Here is a 13,104-nt window from a genome sequence, read left to right as displayed (position 1 = left end):
CATAATGACAACTTGTCAGGACACTATCTTTTTAAGTAGATACTGGCAAGGATTTTCCAAGCCAGCCTGTATTTAACCCGCTGCCTGCTTAGAGGGAGAATCTGCCCAAAATGGAAGGAGCTCAGGATCACCATGCCAGCAGACAGGTGTGTGTGAATGTGAGAGAATTTTAAACCTTAAAAATGTTAAGAAATCAGTGGTGTAGCCAGCAAATTGAGTATTTTAGCACTTTGATATCAGTACACATAAATCCTTGTCCCAAAAATGAGTATACATCTTTTACAGTCTTCTAGATCTACAGTCAGAAGAGGTCATGTCCTTTTTCACTTTTTAAAAACATTTTTTATGGTCACATCTGGTATTTTATTGTTGCCTTTGTTATATTGTCTGTCTAGCACTGTGAAGCACTTTATGATTTTGTTTCAAAAAGAGCTGTAGAAATAAAATGATCACCATGCAAGAAAGTTTGAATTTCTTTCCTTGAAGTGTTTCCCTGGTTACATACACTGTAAAATCTGTGGGGAAACACAAACATAAAAAGTTAACTGCTTCATAGTCTGGCTTCATAAAATGTCCTCTTTGCATGACCAAGAAAATAAAACAGCTGAGTTGAAGTGACAGTGAATAACTGAGGTTGTGACACTGTTCAGATTGCAATAAAATACAGTGTGAATACCATACATACATATATGATCAATCCTTAATTGGTTAAATTTTGTAGAGTTACATGAAAATTGTTTCTGACTGACTCATTATCAGTAAGTAAAGTTATTACAGTCTCATTCCAGCTAAACAGTGTCATTGTAAATGTTTCTGACATTTTAATAGCATGTTTGTGTTGATGAAAGGAAAAGTTGTCCACTAATATTAATACCTAATAAATCATAGTTAAGAGTGAGATATGAGATGCTTTATTTGAAATGGTATATTTTTAAACAAGTTGACTACCATTTGGTCCACTCTGTTATGTAACATCTAACTGATGACAAGATTTTTCATCATGAAAAATCACTGAAGCTGTCAGCTAATTAAAGATATTATGAAAGAGAAAACATTTCATATTGGAAACACAGCTAACCAGGTGATAGATGTTTCTTAAATACAGCAACATATTCCTTGAAACTAATTCTTGTGCTTGTGTCTGTGCAGAAATACAGCAGGACAGAGAACAAAGCCATGTAGCAGTAATAGAGGTGAACATGGCACAATGACAATGTGATAGGGAATATGTCATACAGGGGCTCATATGCATAACACACATGCTTCCCTCACACACACATTATTGGAGCCTGTCCTTGCAAGGAAAATGACACTTTAAGTCGTAATGTCAGTTGCCAAAAACAACATATAGTTATGCTTCAGTGAAAGGCGCCATCTAGCGACTGTAGTACTTATGATGTGAAGAAGTGATGCAGTACAGATGACATTTATATAAGGTGACAAATTTCCATATTCAGAAGTGGCAGGTTGGGTAGCTGATTAAATCCTAACTTGCAAAAAGTGGACTTAGTGGCCCTTGCTTTGTTTCAAGTCAGGACAGTTTTTTACAAACTGTAACTACAATTGTCGTGGCATTTACTGTTGCCATAATGACTAAGGTTGTCAAACTCACGTTTCAAGTGAACATTTGAACCCAAACCATGATCTTTCCCTACACCTAACCAAGCAGTTTTTGTCACTAAACCTAACTACACCTTAACCACAGTGTCGTCACATCATAAAACATCATAATTTTTGACAGTGATTTGTAACAGTTTTGGAAAGCACAGACAAATGTTGTCCTGCCAATTACTGCCAATAGAGGTGCCTGATTAGAAAATGCTCCGATGGGTTGTTATGTACAAACAAAACAAAAAGTAAAAACGTATTCACACTAAGCAGGAGCATGAACTTGACAACCTGACATCCTTTCAAGGTTAAATCCACCCATGGACTATAGAATTATGACTGTGTTTCTCTGAAAGAGTTGTTATAATTAAAAGAGAACTTGTGGGATATTAAGAAATCAATGTTTCTTGAATAATAATGGCAACCATGGCCACCTCCACTGTATATAATTTAATTATTTATTGCACATCAAATTTTTTCCCTTGTCACTTTCATATATTTCATGGTCCATATGTCTTTTGCCCAGTCAGTATTTCATTTCAAGTTTTATATCCCATTTCATAACTATTAGGCTATAATTCTATTCATATGTTATGTTTTGTGTCTTTCTCTTTAGCACAGTCAATACTTCATTTGCAAAGTCATTTTAAATAGAGTTTAAATGTATTTTTAATATAATTTTTGTTTTATTTCATTATTTTATTATTACCTTACTTTTGCTCTATTTTCATTCTTTATTCTTCTATGCTGCGTTTGTGGGAGCAAACGCCAAGACACATTCTTTGTATATAGATTCTGATTCTGAAATCAATTTTCACTATAAAGAGTAAAATACCAATACATAATAAAATGAAAATAAAATAAAATTCTGTTTGGATTGTACACAATAAATCCACTTAAATCAAACAATGTATGCAGCTCACTATCTGGACACTAAACTTTATATTATAATTAGACTTAGTGTTCTTCTGTACAGTGCCAACATGCAGTGATATTTACATACGCTTGTTTTTCAAATAAAAAACTTCATTAATTTTTCCCCCTTGCACTCTTGAAGCAGTGCCAACTCATTTGTGGTGATTCATTTCACTACGTCTTCCTCCAACCCCAGAAGGGATTGAGACTGATTGCAGCAGAGCTGAATCAAAGGCCACTAATTAGAGGAGAAGTTTAATAGAAGATAATGACCACAGAAAAGGGAACAGAGTACAGTAGATGTAAGTCCGTGTGACTCATACGTTGTTACAACCGTGCTTATCAGTTGTGCTCACCTCAGTCGATCATAGCATGCAGCAAGACAAGGATGTTGAAAGATCTCTCAGGTTTCAGGGCCATGTATGTCATTAAATGGTGTTTATTCTGTGTAAGTGTCTGATATTATGCATACTTATTTCCACATACACATACTGTATATATGTGATTGTAGCATAATTAAAAATATGCTAATTAATTTGGAAAACTGCAACTTTGGACTGAAATCTTGCAGAAAAGGATCAATCCAGGATGACTAAAGGTGAAAAAAGCCCTTACTGCACTTTCTGCACCCAATCACGGCCACTTTTTTTATTTATTTATTTATTTTTATCTCTGGCTAAACCAACTTTGACAAAAATTGGACTGGATTTGCATTTATGATACACTTTGGCATTGTGCTCATGGTGCTGTGTTTAAAAGCTTTCACTGATAAGCCTGATGGGGTGCTATAATTTAAGGTCAAATATTGTAACTTTAAGAGACTGTAATTTCCACACCACAAGCCCAATTTTGATGGAACCTGCGGGTGATGCAGCTTGTCACTGATTGTCCCAAAGGGCATCAACATTATTGGTGGAGGATGAAATATTCACTTTTTTTGTGGCAACAGGAGCCTGAGGTGACTTTTAAAATGAGTCAGAGGCTATTTCATAAAGGAGCATTATGTTGAAAATCTATCTGATGTAATGATTGTTGCTGATAACTTAAGTAATTTATTCAGGTTTCTTATCAGCATTATTGCATAAAATCACTGTCTCCTAGAAATGACATTCATATACAGCTTGATTTAAGTTCAGTGCTTTATTAGGGCAAAGATGCTGAAATTCGGGAGTAACATGTAAAAAATGTAAATTTCTACAATCAAGAACAAGTCAGAGGTAAAACATATATTTAGAGAAGTAAATGAATAACTTTTGCTAGTGCAAATATTTAGATACATTAAACTTGATTTGACTATAAATTTGACTAAAATATATAAAAAACAAAAAAGTTCTGGTACCACTGCTTTACATTAACGACCATAATAATTCAGTTCAGTAAACATTACAAACCACACTAGGACCAAAAGTTGTATCTTTCTACTAATATTAATGATTGTCTGCCATTTTCAACCAGCCCTCCCACTGGGTTTTTATTAGCCACTGATCAACAGAGTGAGAGAGAGAGGAATGTCACTGATTTGATTAACATAGCAGAACATGCAGACCTTTTTCTTATTTATAGTTTTACATGGCACTTTGTCCATGGACTATCCAGTTTAGTTTTATGTAGACCTTTTCATACAGTAACCTTGAGCAAGATAATGTGAAGAACATACCGTTCAATGCATTTGTGTCCCTTGTGTAATCCAAGTCAAAGCAGAACTTGCCATCTGCAATTTGCTGCCGTGTCTGGCATATATAAGCTATTGACTTAAACATGCTCTGCCTTTCTGACAGACTGACATGAGAAGAAAAGCAAAAATTCCACGCTTCAGTTGCTCTATTTGACCTGAGTTCACTTAAATGCCACTCACACAGATTGCTGTACCAGGTAGCACAATAGCTGTAGGATTACACGTGAGATTTGGGTGACATCTTTTTAAGTTCCCAATTGGTTAAAAAAAGAAAAGAATCAACTGACGTCATACTTTCTGGCTTTCCACCACATAGCTGAAGAAGAAAAGAAGCTAAATAAGAAAAAAGAAAGATAAAACCTTGCAACAAATCCAACTGTATATGCTGCAGCTGTCTGTTGATTAAAGGATTTTCTTTTTCACTTTTCCCACACTTCCTTCCAAAGTCTGGAAATCTCTTGCTCCTGCTGTCTGCTCTCTGCCTTTCTGCCTCTGTCTCATCAATCTCTCTTTCTTTGTTTTTTCTCTCTTTCACCGGTGTTTCTCTCTTGTTCCTTCCCACCTCATCCCATCTGTCCTGCATTCACTATACATCTGTTGTCGATTCTCTACCATAGAAAATGAATGTATCACAAAACAGCATTAGAAAACCCCAACTCTAACCCTATTCCTAACCAACTATAATTATAGTGAGAGTTTGACATTTTGGGACACGCTTATTTACTTTCTTGATGTTTAATCCATTAAAAAAAAGAGAGATGAGAGATGTTGGTAGGAGTATTTTGTCACCTTTGAACAGAGCTAGTCAAGCTGTTTCTGGTCTTCATGCTAAGCTAAGCTATATTACTGGCGGTCACCTTATATTTGATGGACAGATATGAGAGTTCTATTGATTGTCTCATCAAACTCTCTGCAAGAAAGTGAATAAGTGGATCTCCCCAAATATGAAACTATTCACTTAATCAGCAAGTTGCAGCACTCACAAGTAAAAAGATGAACATCATGAATGTAAAACCCCTCATGGATTCACTTGCGCCATAATTTCACTACAGTGTGATAAAATGAAGTATGCGCTCGGTATTATTACCTTCACCCCGTTTGATAACACTTGGTGTATCAGGATCCAAAGTTCTACCAGGCTATTTTTTTATTTTTACGACAGTGATAAAACAGTTTTAATCATTAACTAACTTTACTGTCTTTTGTAGACTATCATGGGCACCCAACATTTAATTATCACAATCACTTGATGAACATCATAAGCAGAATATATGTTATTTTGGAGTCAGCATTTCCATTGTGTCAAAATACAACAACTGAATGAATCTCTTTAAAGAAAAGGCTCAAAGTTTACAGAACACAATGATTCAAACCCAGGATACATTTTGTTGTCAGCTTCACTGGTTATCAACACAGAACACAAGGCGTATAGAGTAGGCAGTGTCCAGGGTGTAAGCAATAAAATTGAAAATTGTCATAAAGGTGACCACCACCAGTTTATCCCAGTGACATAGGTGGCCACAGTTACTGGGTCTCTTATTATTTTGGAAACTATACAGTGGCCAGATCACCATAGCTGACATATACATCATTGCTGCCAAAATGTTATAGATGATTACTAGCTTGTCAAAACAGAAGGGGAAAATTGAGGTCAGATTTCCCATGGTGATCAGGATTATGAAGAGAGCAAAGATGAAGCACAAGGAGTACACAGCCACACACCACTTCAGTCCAGGGGAGATGAATTGCCTGTTTTCCAGAGATGTGAAGATGAGACAGGCAAGAAAGGTCTCCAGCATCTTCATTATGCCGGGCAACGTGGAGAGGAACCCGCTGTTCTGTCCACTTGGACGAAGGAAGTTTAGGGCCACTTCACCTGCATACACCCCAAAACAGACCCAGGACACCACAGAGGCAGCGATCTCGCGGTGGCAGGCCTTGCAAGTGAAAAAGGTGGGGTACATGATGGAGGTGGTCAGGCACATGAGGCTTGCCAGCATAGCAAAGGCAGTGGTGAAGTCATCCCAGGCGAATGGTAATTTTATGTTGAGAGTGGTGAACTCCAGGATGAGAATTAGAAGGGTGAAGAAGCAGCAGAAGCACCAAGTGAACATGCACCACGCCCAGTAGGGAGACAAGACATATCCAACAGTTGCCACCAGGCTAAAACACATACAAGTGAGGATGGCTGCCATTATTCGCATGATGCCCACAGGCTGAGTGAGCGACCGGAACTCCACATTGACCATGGCTGGACAGGATGAGTCTCTTTGACATCAAAAAATTGCCAACAAACTCGATTTATTCTAAGTGCATCCCTCAGCACAACAAGGCCTTCTGAGATACCAAAACTGCTCCTGTTGTTTCTAAACCAGATCCATGCTGAAGAAATCCATGTAGGAAAAAAACCGGGCAGGTCTGTTCTTTCAAATCGAAACTGTGGTGGAGTATATTCAAACAGAGCATCCTGGGCTTATCAGTACGGTTTATGGTCCCTGTTTCATGCCACTGATTGGATACTGGTTGGGCGTTATCATGTTTACCACACGAAACACACATTGGACTCTAATCTCCAACATACTGATGAGATAATTGAGAATTGCTTGATTTCTCAATAAACACACAAAGAGAACATTGTCAGGTTTTGAAACAATGTAATCAAACAATACTATCAGAAGCACAATGCATCATATTTCTGAAAGAGAGAGCACACACAATCTAGGATTACCTTTTCTCTCTCTGGTGAGTTGGCACCCAGTCAGTTCTTAAGTACCCTTTTAAAACTCAGCAATACCCATAGCTAACCCTAAAGGTCAATGATCAACCCTCAGATAGAAACAAGGGTCAAGAGTTCAACTAGTCTATAAATAATATTTCTTCTCAACCAGATATGGCAGAATAACAGCACACAGGTGTGGACCAAAGCAGCATCGGATAACAGAGTGACATTGTTATCACATTGAATTGAAGAACAAACAAGACTATCCTCTAAAGCAGCCATTCTCAACAGTGGGCCACGGCCCACAGGTGAGCCTCAGAGCGCCATCTAGTGGGCTGTGGAGGCAGTGGTACTGCCAAATGGTTAAAATTATTTTTTCTGGTAATTTACAAGTTTACATAGCTAAATATTTTTATAACTAAATGTACTCAAGAATCCAAATAAATAAAAAATTAAAATGCATAATTTCAATGACCAGTCACATTTTAATATCACTGTGCCAATCACTACACATCATTAGGTAGAGACAAACATGTTTTGCCACTGTTAGCTAGCTAGCTTTCTCTGTGCATCCTGCTTCAGAATACATGTCTCTATCCACTGTGTTTGAAAATGAACTGATTGAACGATCAGCAGACAGCAGCCTGAAGCTTCAGCTCACACAATTTGACCTTGCTTCATTCTGGATACTGGCTGCCCTCTCTGTCACTATTTATGTGAGCCAGGAGTTTCCATTTTGACTGTCACAAAATCAAAGGCAGGGAAAAAAGAGAAAGCAACTTGGAATCCTACTCTGTGTGTCAGCCTCTCACCCAACACGACTTGATCTCATTATTTCTCAGAAGCAGGCCTGAGTGTCTCACTGAGGGTAAACAGAATATTTATTTTGGTCATTACAGCTGACAGTGGCATAACACAAATGTACCCCACTTTTTTTGTCATGTTTTTTTTTCATTTATTTGAGAAGGTGGTCCTATTTGGGAAATCAGAAGAAAAAAAATCAGAAGTGGGCCTTAAGTCACAAAAAGTTGAGAACCCCTGCTCTAAAGGCTTGTCAAATCAACACATTAAAGAGACAGAAATCTACATAACTATAATTTGTCCTACCACTGGCTCCAACAAAAGTACAACATAAACTAACTGGTAAACAAAGCTAAATAACTTACATACAGTCAACTATCTCATTACACTACTCATTTACACAGCAAGGAGCTTAAAATAGACACAGCATTAAACTATTTGGAACAGGTGTGGAATGACAGACTAAACTGAACACTAAGTTTAAGAACATCATTTGTACAGAATGAAAATAAATCTATTTCAAGTGCTAAGCAAAAATGAATGTCGAGCGTTTATGTCTTTAAAAGAGTCACTTTTTAAACCTGACCACACACAAAGCATGCAAGAAGCTTCAGAATTTCAGATTATATTTTATTACATCAGTGTTTACATTGCACAAAAACAAAATTCATGTATTATGAAAACACCCTTTTGTACATTTTGTAAAAAAGCAACAAGTTTAAAAAACCTCTAAAATGGATACAATGTTTATTCTTCATTCTATAGCCTCTTCTTCTACATCCTTCTTTATCTTTTCTTATCTTTCTTTTCTCTTTTACTTTCTTTCTTTACTTTCATTATGATTTCCACTCCTTTGTCCTTTGTTCTTGTGGAGAACAGTAATACCTGCACTGCTCATAAATTCTATCATTAAGATAAGCAAACCAGGCAAACCAATTCATGTATTATTACCTTTTTTGTATATTTCATAATAAAGCAACAATGAATTAAAAAAAAAATCTAATCATTAACTAACTCTATTGCTTTTTGCATACTATCATGGACACCCAACATTTAATTATTGTAATTTCTCATCTTTGACGGCATTTGATGAACATCATTGGCAGAATACACAATATTTTGGAGTCAGCATTTCCATTGTGTCAAAAACAACAACTGAATTATCCTCTTTAGACACATTTTGTCATCATCTTCACTGGTTAACCACAGGCCCACTGTATATAGTAAAGAGTGTCCATGGTGTAAACAATAAAATTGAGAACTGTCACAACGGTGGGACACACGAAACTGCAGTTACTGGGCCTCTTATTATTGTGTAAAGTATACAGTGGCCAGATCACCATAGCTGACATATACATCATTGCTGCCAAAATGTTATAGATCATTACTAGCTTGCAAAACCAGCATGGGATATCTGAGGTCGAAAATGTCATGGTGATCAGGATTATAAGGGTGGTTAAGATGAAGCACAAACAGTACACGGCCATGCACCACTTCAGTCCTGGGGAGGTGAAGTATTGGCTGTCCAGAGATGTGAAGATGAGACAGGCGAAAAAAGTCTCCAGCATCTTCATTTCCACTTCCTTCATCACCTTTGCTGTTTTTGATCACTTCGCCTGCATGCATTCCGAAACAGACCCAGGACACCACAGAGGCGGCGATCTCCAAACGGCAGGCCTCGCAGGTGAAAAAGGTGGGGTATATGACAGAGGTGGTCAGGCACATGAGGCTCTCCAGGATAGCAAAGCCAGCAATGAACTTCTCCCAGCCTTCAATGAGAGTGGTGAACTCCAGGACGATAATTAGAGAGGTGAAGACGAAGCAGAAGCACCAGGTGAACATGCACCACACCCAGTAGGGAGATAAGACATGCCCAGTAGTTGCCACCAGGCTAATGCATATACAATGGAGGATGACTGCCATTATTCGCATGATGCCCACAGGCGGAGTGAGTGCCTTCACATTGACCATGGCTGGACAAGATGAGTCTCTCTGACAACAAGAAATTTCCTACTCAATAAAAAACTCAATATATTCTATTAAGTGCGTCCCTCAACACAACAAGACCTTCTGAGATACTGGAACTGCTCCTGTTGTTTCTAAACCAGATCGATGCTGAAGAAATCCACAAAGGCAGGAAAGCAGACAGGTCTGTTCTTTAAAACCAAAACTGTGATGGTTATTCAAACAGAACATCCTGGGCCATGCCCCTGATTGGGTAATGGTTAGCCACAAAAAACATGCAACCATTTAGAGGCTGATCTCCAACATACTGATTACGTAGTGGAAATTTAGTGGATTACTCATCAAACACATTAAGAAAACATTGTCAAGTTTTGAAACAATGTAACCAAATAATACTATCAGAAGTACATATTTCTGAGAGAGAGAGCACACACCACCTGGGATTACCTTTTCTCTCTCTGGTGAGTTGGCACTCAGCCAGTTCTTCCCCTCCCTTGTAAAGACTCAGAAATATCCATGAAGCCTTGAACTCAGTTGATTTAATGTTTCTGGGATGTATGGATAGCTGTCAGGGATTTTACAGAATGAAGATAAATCTATTTCAGGTGCTAAGCAAAAATGAATGTAGAGCATTTATGTCTTTGAAAGAGTCACTTTTTAAATTTGACCACACACAAAGCATGCAAGAAGCTTCAGAATTTCAGATTATATTTTATCACATCATTTTTTACATTGCACAAAAACAAAATTAACGTATTATGAAAACACCTTTTTTGTACATTTTGTAAAAAAGCAACAATGAGTTGAAAAACCTCTAAAATGGATACAGTGTTTGTTCTTCATTGTACTTTCATTATGATTTCCACTCCTTTGTCCTTTGTGCATGTCTTTTGCCCCCTCTCATTCCCTCTTATAGGGAAACACACCTTTCAGAGCCACAGGGTGCGTCCAACCATCCCTGTTTAACCATTAAACATATTATTCATTTATTACTGTTATTCATTACCAAAATGCTGAAACAACCAACTAATCTTGATGCCCATGGCGGTAAAAGTATGCACAAAGACCTCACACTTTTGTTACATTAGATGCATATTACACATGCTGAAATTATGCACATATGCACTGAATGAGTATGAGTACTGTATTAATGCTGCATCAAAGAATCTTTGAAGATCAGGTGAGAGTCATAAAGGAAGAAAGAGACAAAGAGAGGAGATTGGGATTACAACATCTCCCAGGGGTACAGATCAAAAATTAAAAATTAGACACAGCCACTGTTTTTTTATGTTGTCTGAAAATGCATCATCATCACATATAGATCATTAAAATCAAATCCAAAACAAACCAGAGTGTTGGGATAATCATAAAATTAACACTGAAATAAAAGGTTTCACATGTTACATAATATTCACCTTGAACTGAAATATGAGGCATATTTCTGACCTACTGTCAAGTAGTGAAGAAGACCAGCCTAAAAGAGTAAAAAGTATCAACCATGTAAGCGATAAGGTTGAAACTGGTCATGAAACTTATGACCACTAAATTATCCCACCATCGACATGCAGCAGGTACATTGCAGGTTGGCCTGGGTTTGTTCTCAAAGCTATACAGAGGCCAGATGACTACAGCTGTAATGTACATCATTACGGCCAACACATTGCAGCATATCAGAACTTTGTTAAATGGTCCGGGAAATAGGGACAGAAGGCGACCGATGGTAAAAATGATGACAAGGAGGGCAAAAATGAGGCAAGTGGAATAAACAGCAACACACCACTGGAGCCCTGGATACTTAGAGTACCTGTCGTGGTCCAAGCAGATGAAGATGATGCACGCCACAAAGGCCTCCAGAACCTTGAGGAGGCCTGGGATTGTGGACAGAAATCCACTAATTTCATCAGATTTGGCGCGGGTCATCCCAACCTCAACGGCGTACAGGATGAAGGCCAGAAAGGAAGTAACAGTGGCACCAATCTGTTTGCCACAGCTGGGACAAGTGAACTGGATAGGATAGATGATGGATGCTGCCAGCACCTGTATAAAGAGAAACAACAAAAATAGGTGTAAAGTGATTATTTAGTAAGTATTTTTTTAAGATACTCTCTGGCAGTAAATTTGACTTGAACCATATTGTATTCATCTTTAGCACCAGTAAATAGTGAACCTGCATATTTACAATTACTAAAAGTCAGTCAAACATGTAATTATCATTATCTGTTTTGGGAAGTTGTGGCTATAACAGCTGTGGCTATAACAAAAAAGCAGAAGTCCCACATGGCTGATTGAAACTCCAATATGACTCTGTTTAAGCTGATTAATTTAAGATGCTGCTGTAACATCAAAGACCGATAACAACAGAGTAAAAAAATGACACACACCATTAGGGTAGCCAACATGGCAAAAGCTGTAGTGAAGTCATTCCAGGAGATAGGCAACTTTTCGCTGAGACTGGTGAATTCCAGGAAGAGTATGAGGACGGAGACGCTGAAGCAGAAGCACCAGGAGAACATGCACCACGTCCAGAAGGAGTGAGTATTGTGGCCCACCGATGCAACCAGGCTGAAGGAGATACAGGTGAAAATCACCTCCAGTATCCGCACAATGCACAAAGGCACTGTCATCGTCCTGAAGTCCATGGCAGTTGTGATTCTGTTCTCACGATGATGTTTAGTTAGTCTCTCACCTCTTCAGCAGCTTGCCTCTTCTGTCCTTGCTGTCTGAACGTTTATGATGGACACAGAAAGTAAGGTGAAGGTGGAACCTCAGACCTCTTTCTTTTTGTCGTCCTATCAAAGCTTCCTCCTCAAACGGCCACTAATAAAACCGTCATTGTGAAAGTGTTTCACAGAAGGGTAGCTGTCTGTTGGTTCACTTCCATTTACTTATCATTTGTGTACATAAGGCTGGGGCAATAAAGCAATTATGACTTCTCCCTATTGCTCATCCATTATGTGTGCTAACTTAATGGCTTGTCCACCCATTAATAGGTCAAATCTGTAAATATGTTACAAGAGGCATAAGAAGAATTGAGCCACAGTGTACAGTAGAAAGATTATATTTGTCTTTCACTGGATAAAAAAATGCTGATGTGAGGTAAAGGAAGAGAAACGAAATCCAAGATTTAGGATATGAGCTTTGGTTAAAAGACACAGACTAATCTACTATGGGCCATAAATTACTGTTCCAATTTGAAACCAGTCTACTGCCAACTGTGAGCACACACACAAGCACCTTTAACAACTTGAACTGCTAATTATACATGTATAGCACACAATTTCTTCTTGTCTAACTTTAAATGAACATTTTAACCATTCAGTATCAAATAAATCTGATAAGGGAGTTGTGCCTCAGGCTCTTTTCTCAGACAGAATAATTGGATGGGTCAAAGTATACAGTGCAGACATCTAGATTAAATAAG

At 38.0% G+C, this 13,104-nt stretch overlaps 2 protein-coding genes and 1 pseudogene across 2 annotated transcripts; all 3 read right to left on the bottom strand.

Moving 5' to 3' along the window:
• Positions 1-3,741: 3,741 nt before the first annotated feature.
• LOC122966484 (myeloid-associated differentiation marker-like) lies at positions 3,742-6,619 on the bottom strand. Its single transcript, XM_044330767.1, has one exon. The coding sequence runs from the start codon at positions 6,445-6,447 to the stop codon at positions 5,596-5,598; it is 852 nt and encodes a 283-aa protein (XP_044186702.1). The 5' UTR covers positions 6,448-6,619; the 3' UTR covers positions 3,742-5,595.
• Positions 6,620-8,416: 1,797 nt separating this feature from the next.
• Positions 8,417-9,847, bottom strand: LOC122966487 (annotated as a pseudogene).
• A 559-nt stretch (positions 9,848-10,406) lies between these two features.
• Positions 10,407-12,781, bottom strand: LOC122966485 (myeloid-associated differentiation marker homolog). The gene is made up of 2 exons (XM_044330769.1): positions 12,065-12,781; positions 10,407-11,720 (listed from the first exon to the last, which is right to left on the bottom strand). The coding sequence occupies exons 1-2, from the start codon at positions 12,320-12,322 to the stop codon at positions 11,136-11,138; spliced, it is 843 nt and encodes a 280-aa protein (XP_044186704.1). The 5' UTR covers positions 12,323-12,781; the 3' UTR covers positions 10,407-11,135.
• Positions 12,782-13,104: the final 323 nt, after the last annotated feature.

The sequence above is a fragment of the Thunnus albacares genome, chromosome 17 (assembly GCF_914725855.1).
Source record: "Thunnus albacares chromosome 17, fThuAlb1.1, whole genome shotgun sequence".
NCBI classification, from domain to species: Eukaryota; Metazoa; Chordata; class Actinopteri; order Scombriformes; family Scombridae; genus Thunnus; species Thunnus albacares.
This window is presented reverse-complemented; position numbering and strand designations above follow the sequence as displayed.

Coding starts and splice junctions, on each gene's coding strand:
- LOC122966484 (XM_044330767.1), bottom strand. CDS start 6,447: ATGGTCAATGTGGAGTTCCGGTCGCTCACTCAGCCTGTGGGCATCATG.
- LOC122966485 (XM_044330769.1), bottom strand. CDS start 12,322: ATGGACTTCAGGACGATGACAGTGCCTTTGTGCATTGTGCGGATACTG. Junction 11,721..12,064: donor CCATGTTGGCTACCCTAATG/GTGTGTGTCATT, acceptor CTCTTTATACAG/GTGCTGGCAGCATCCATCAT.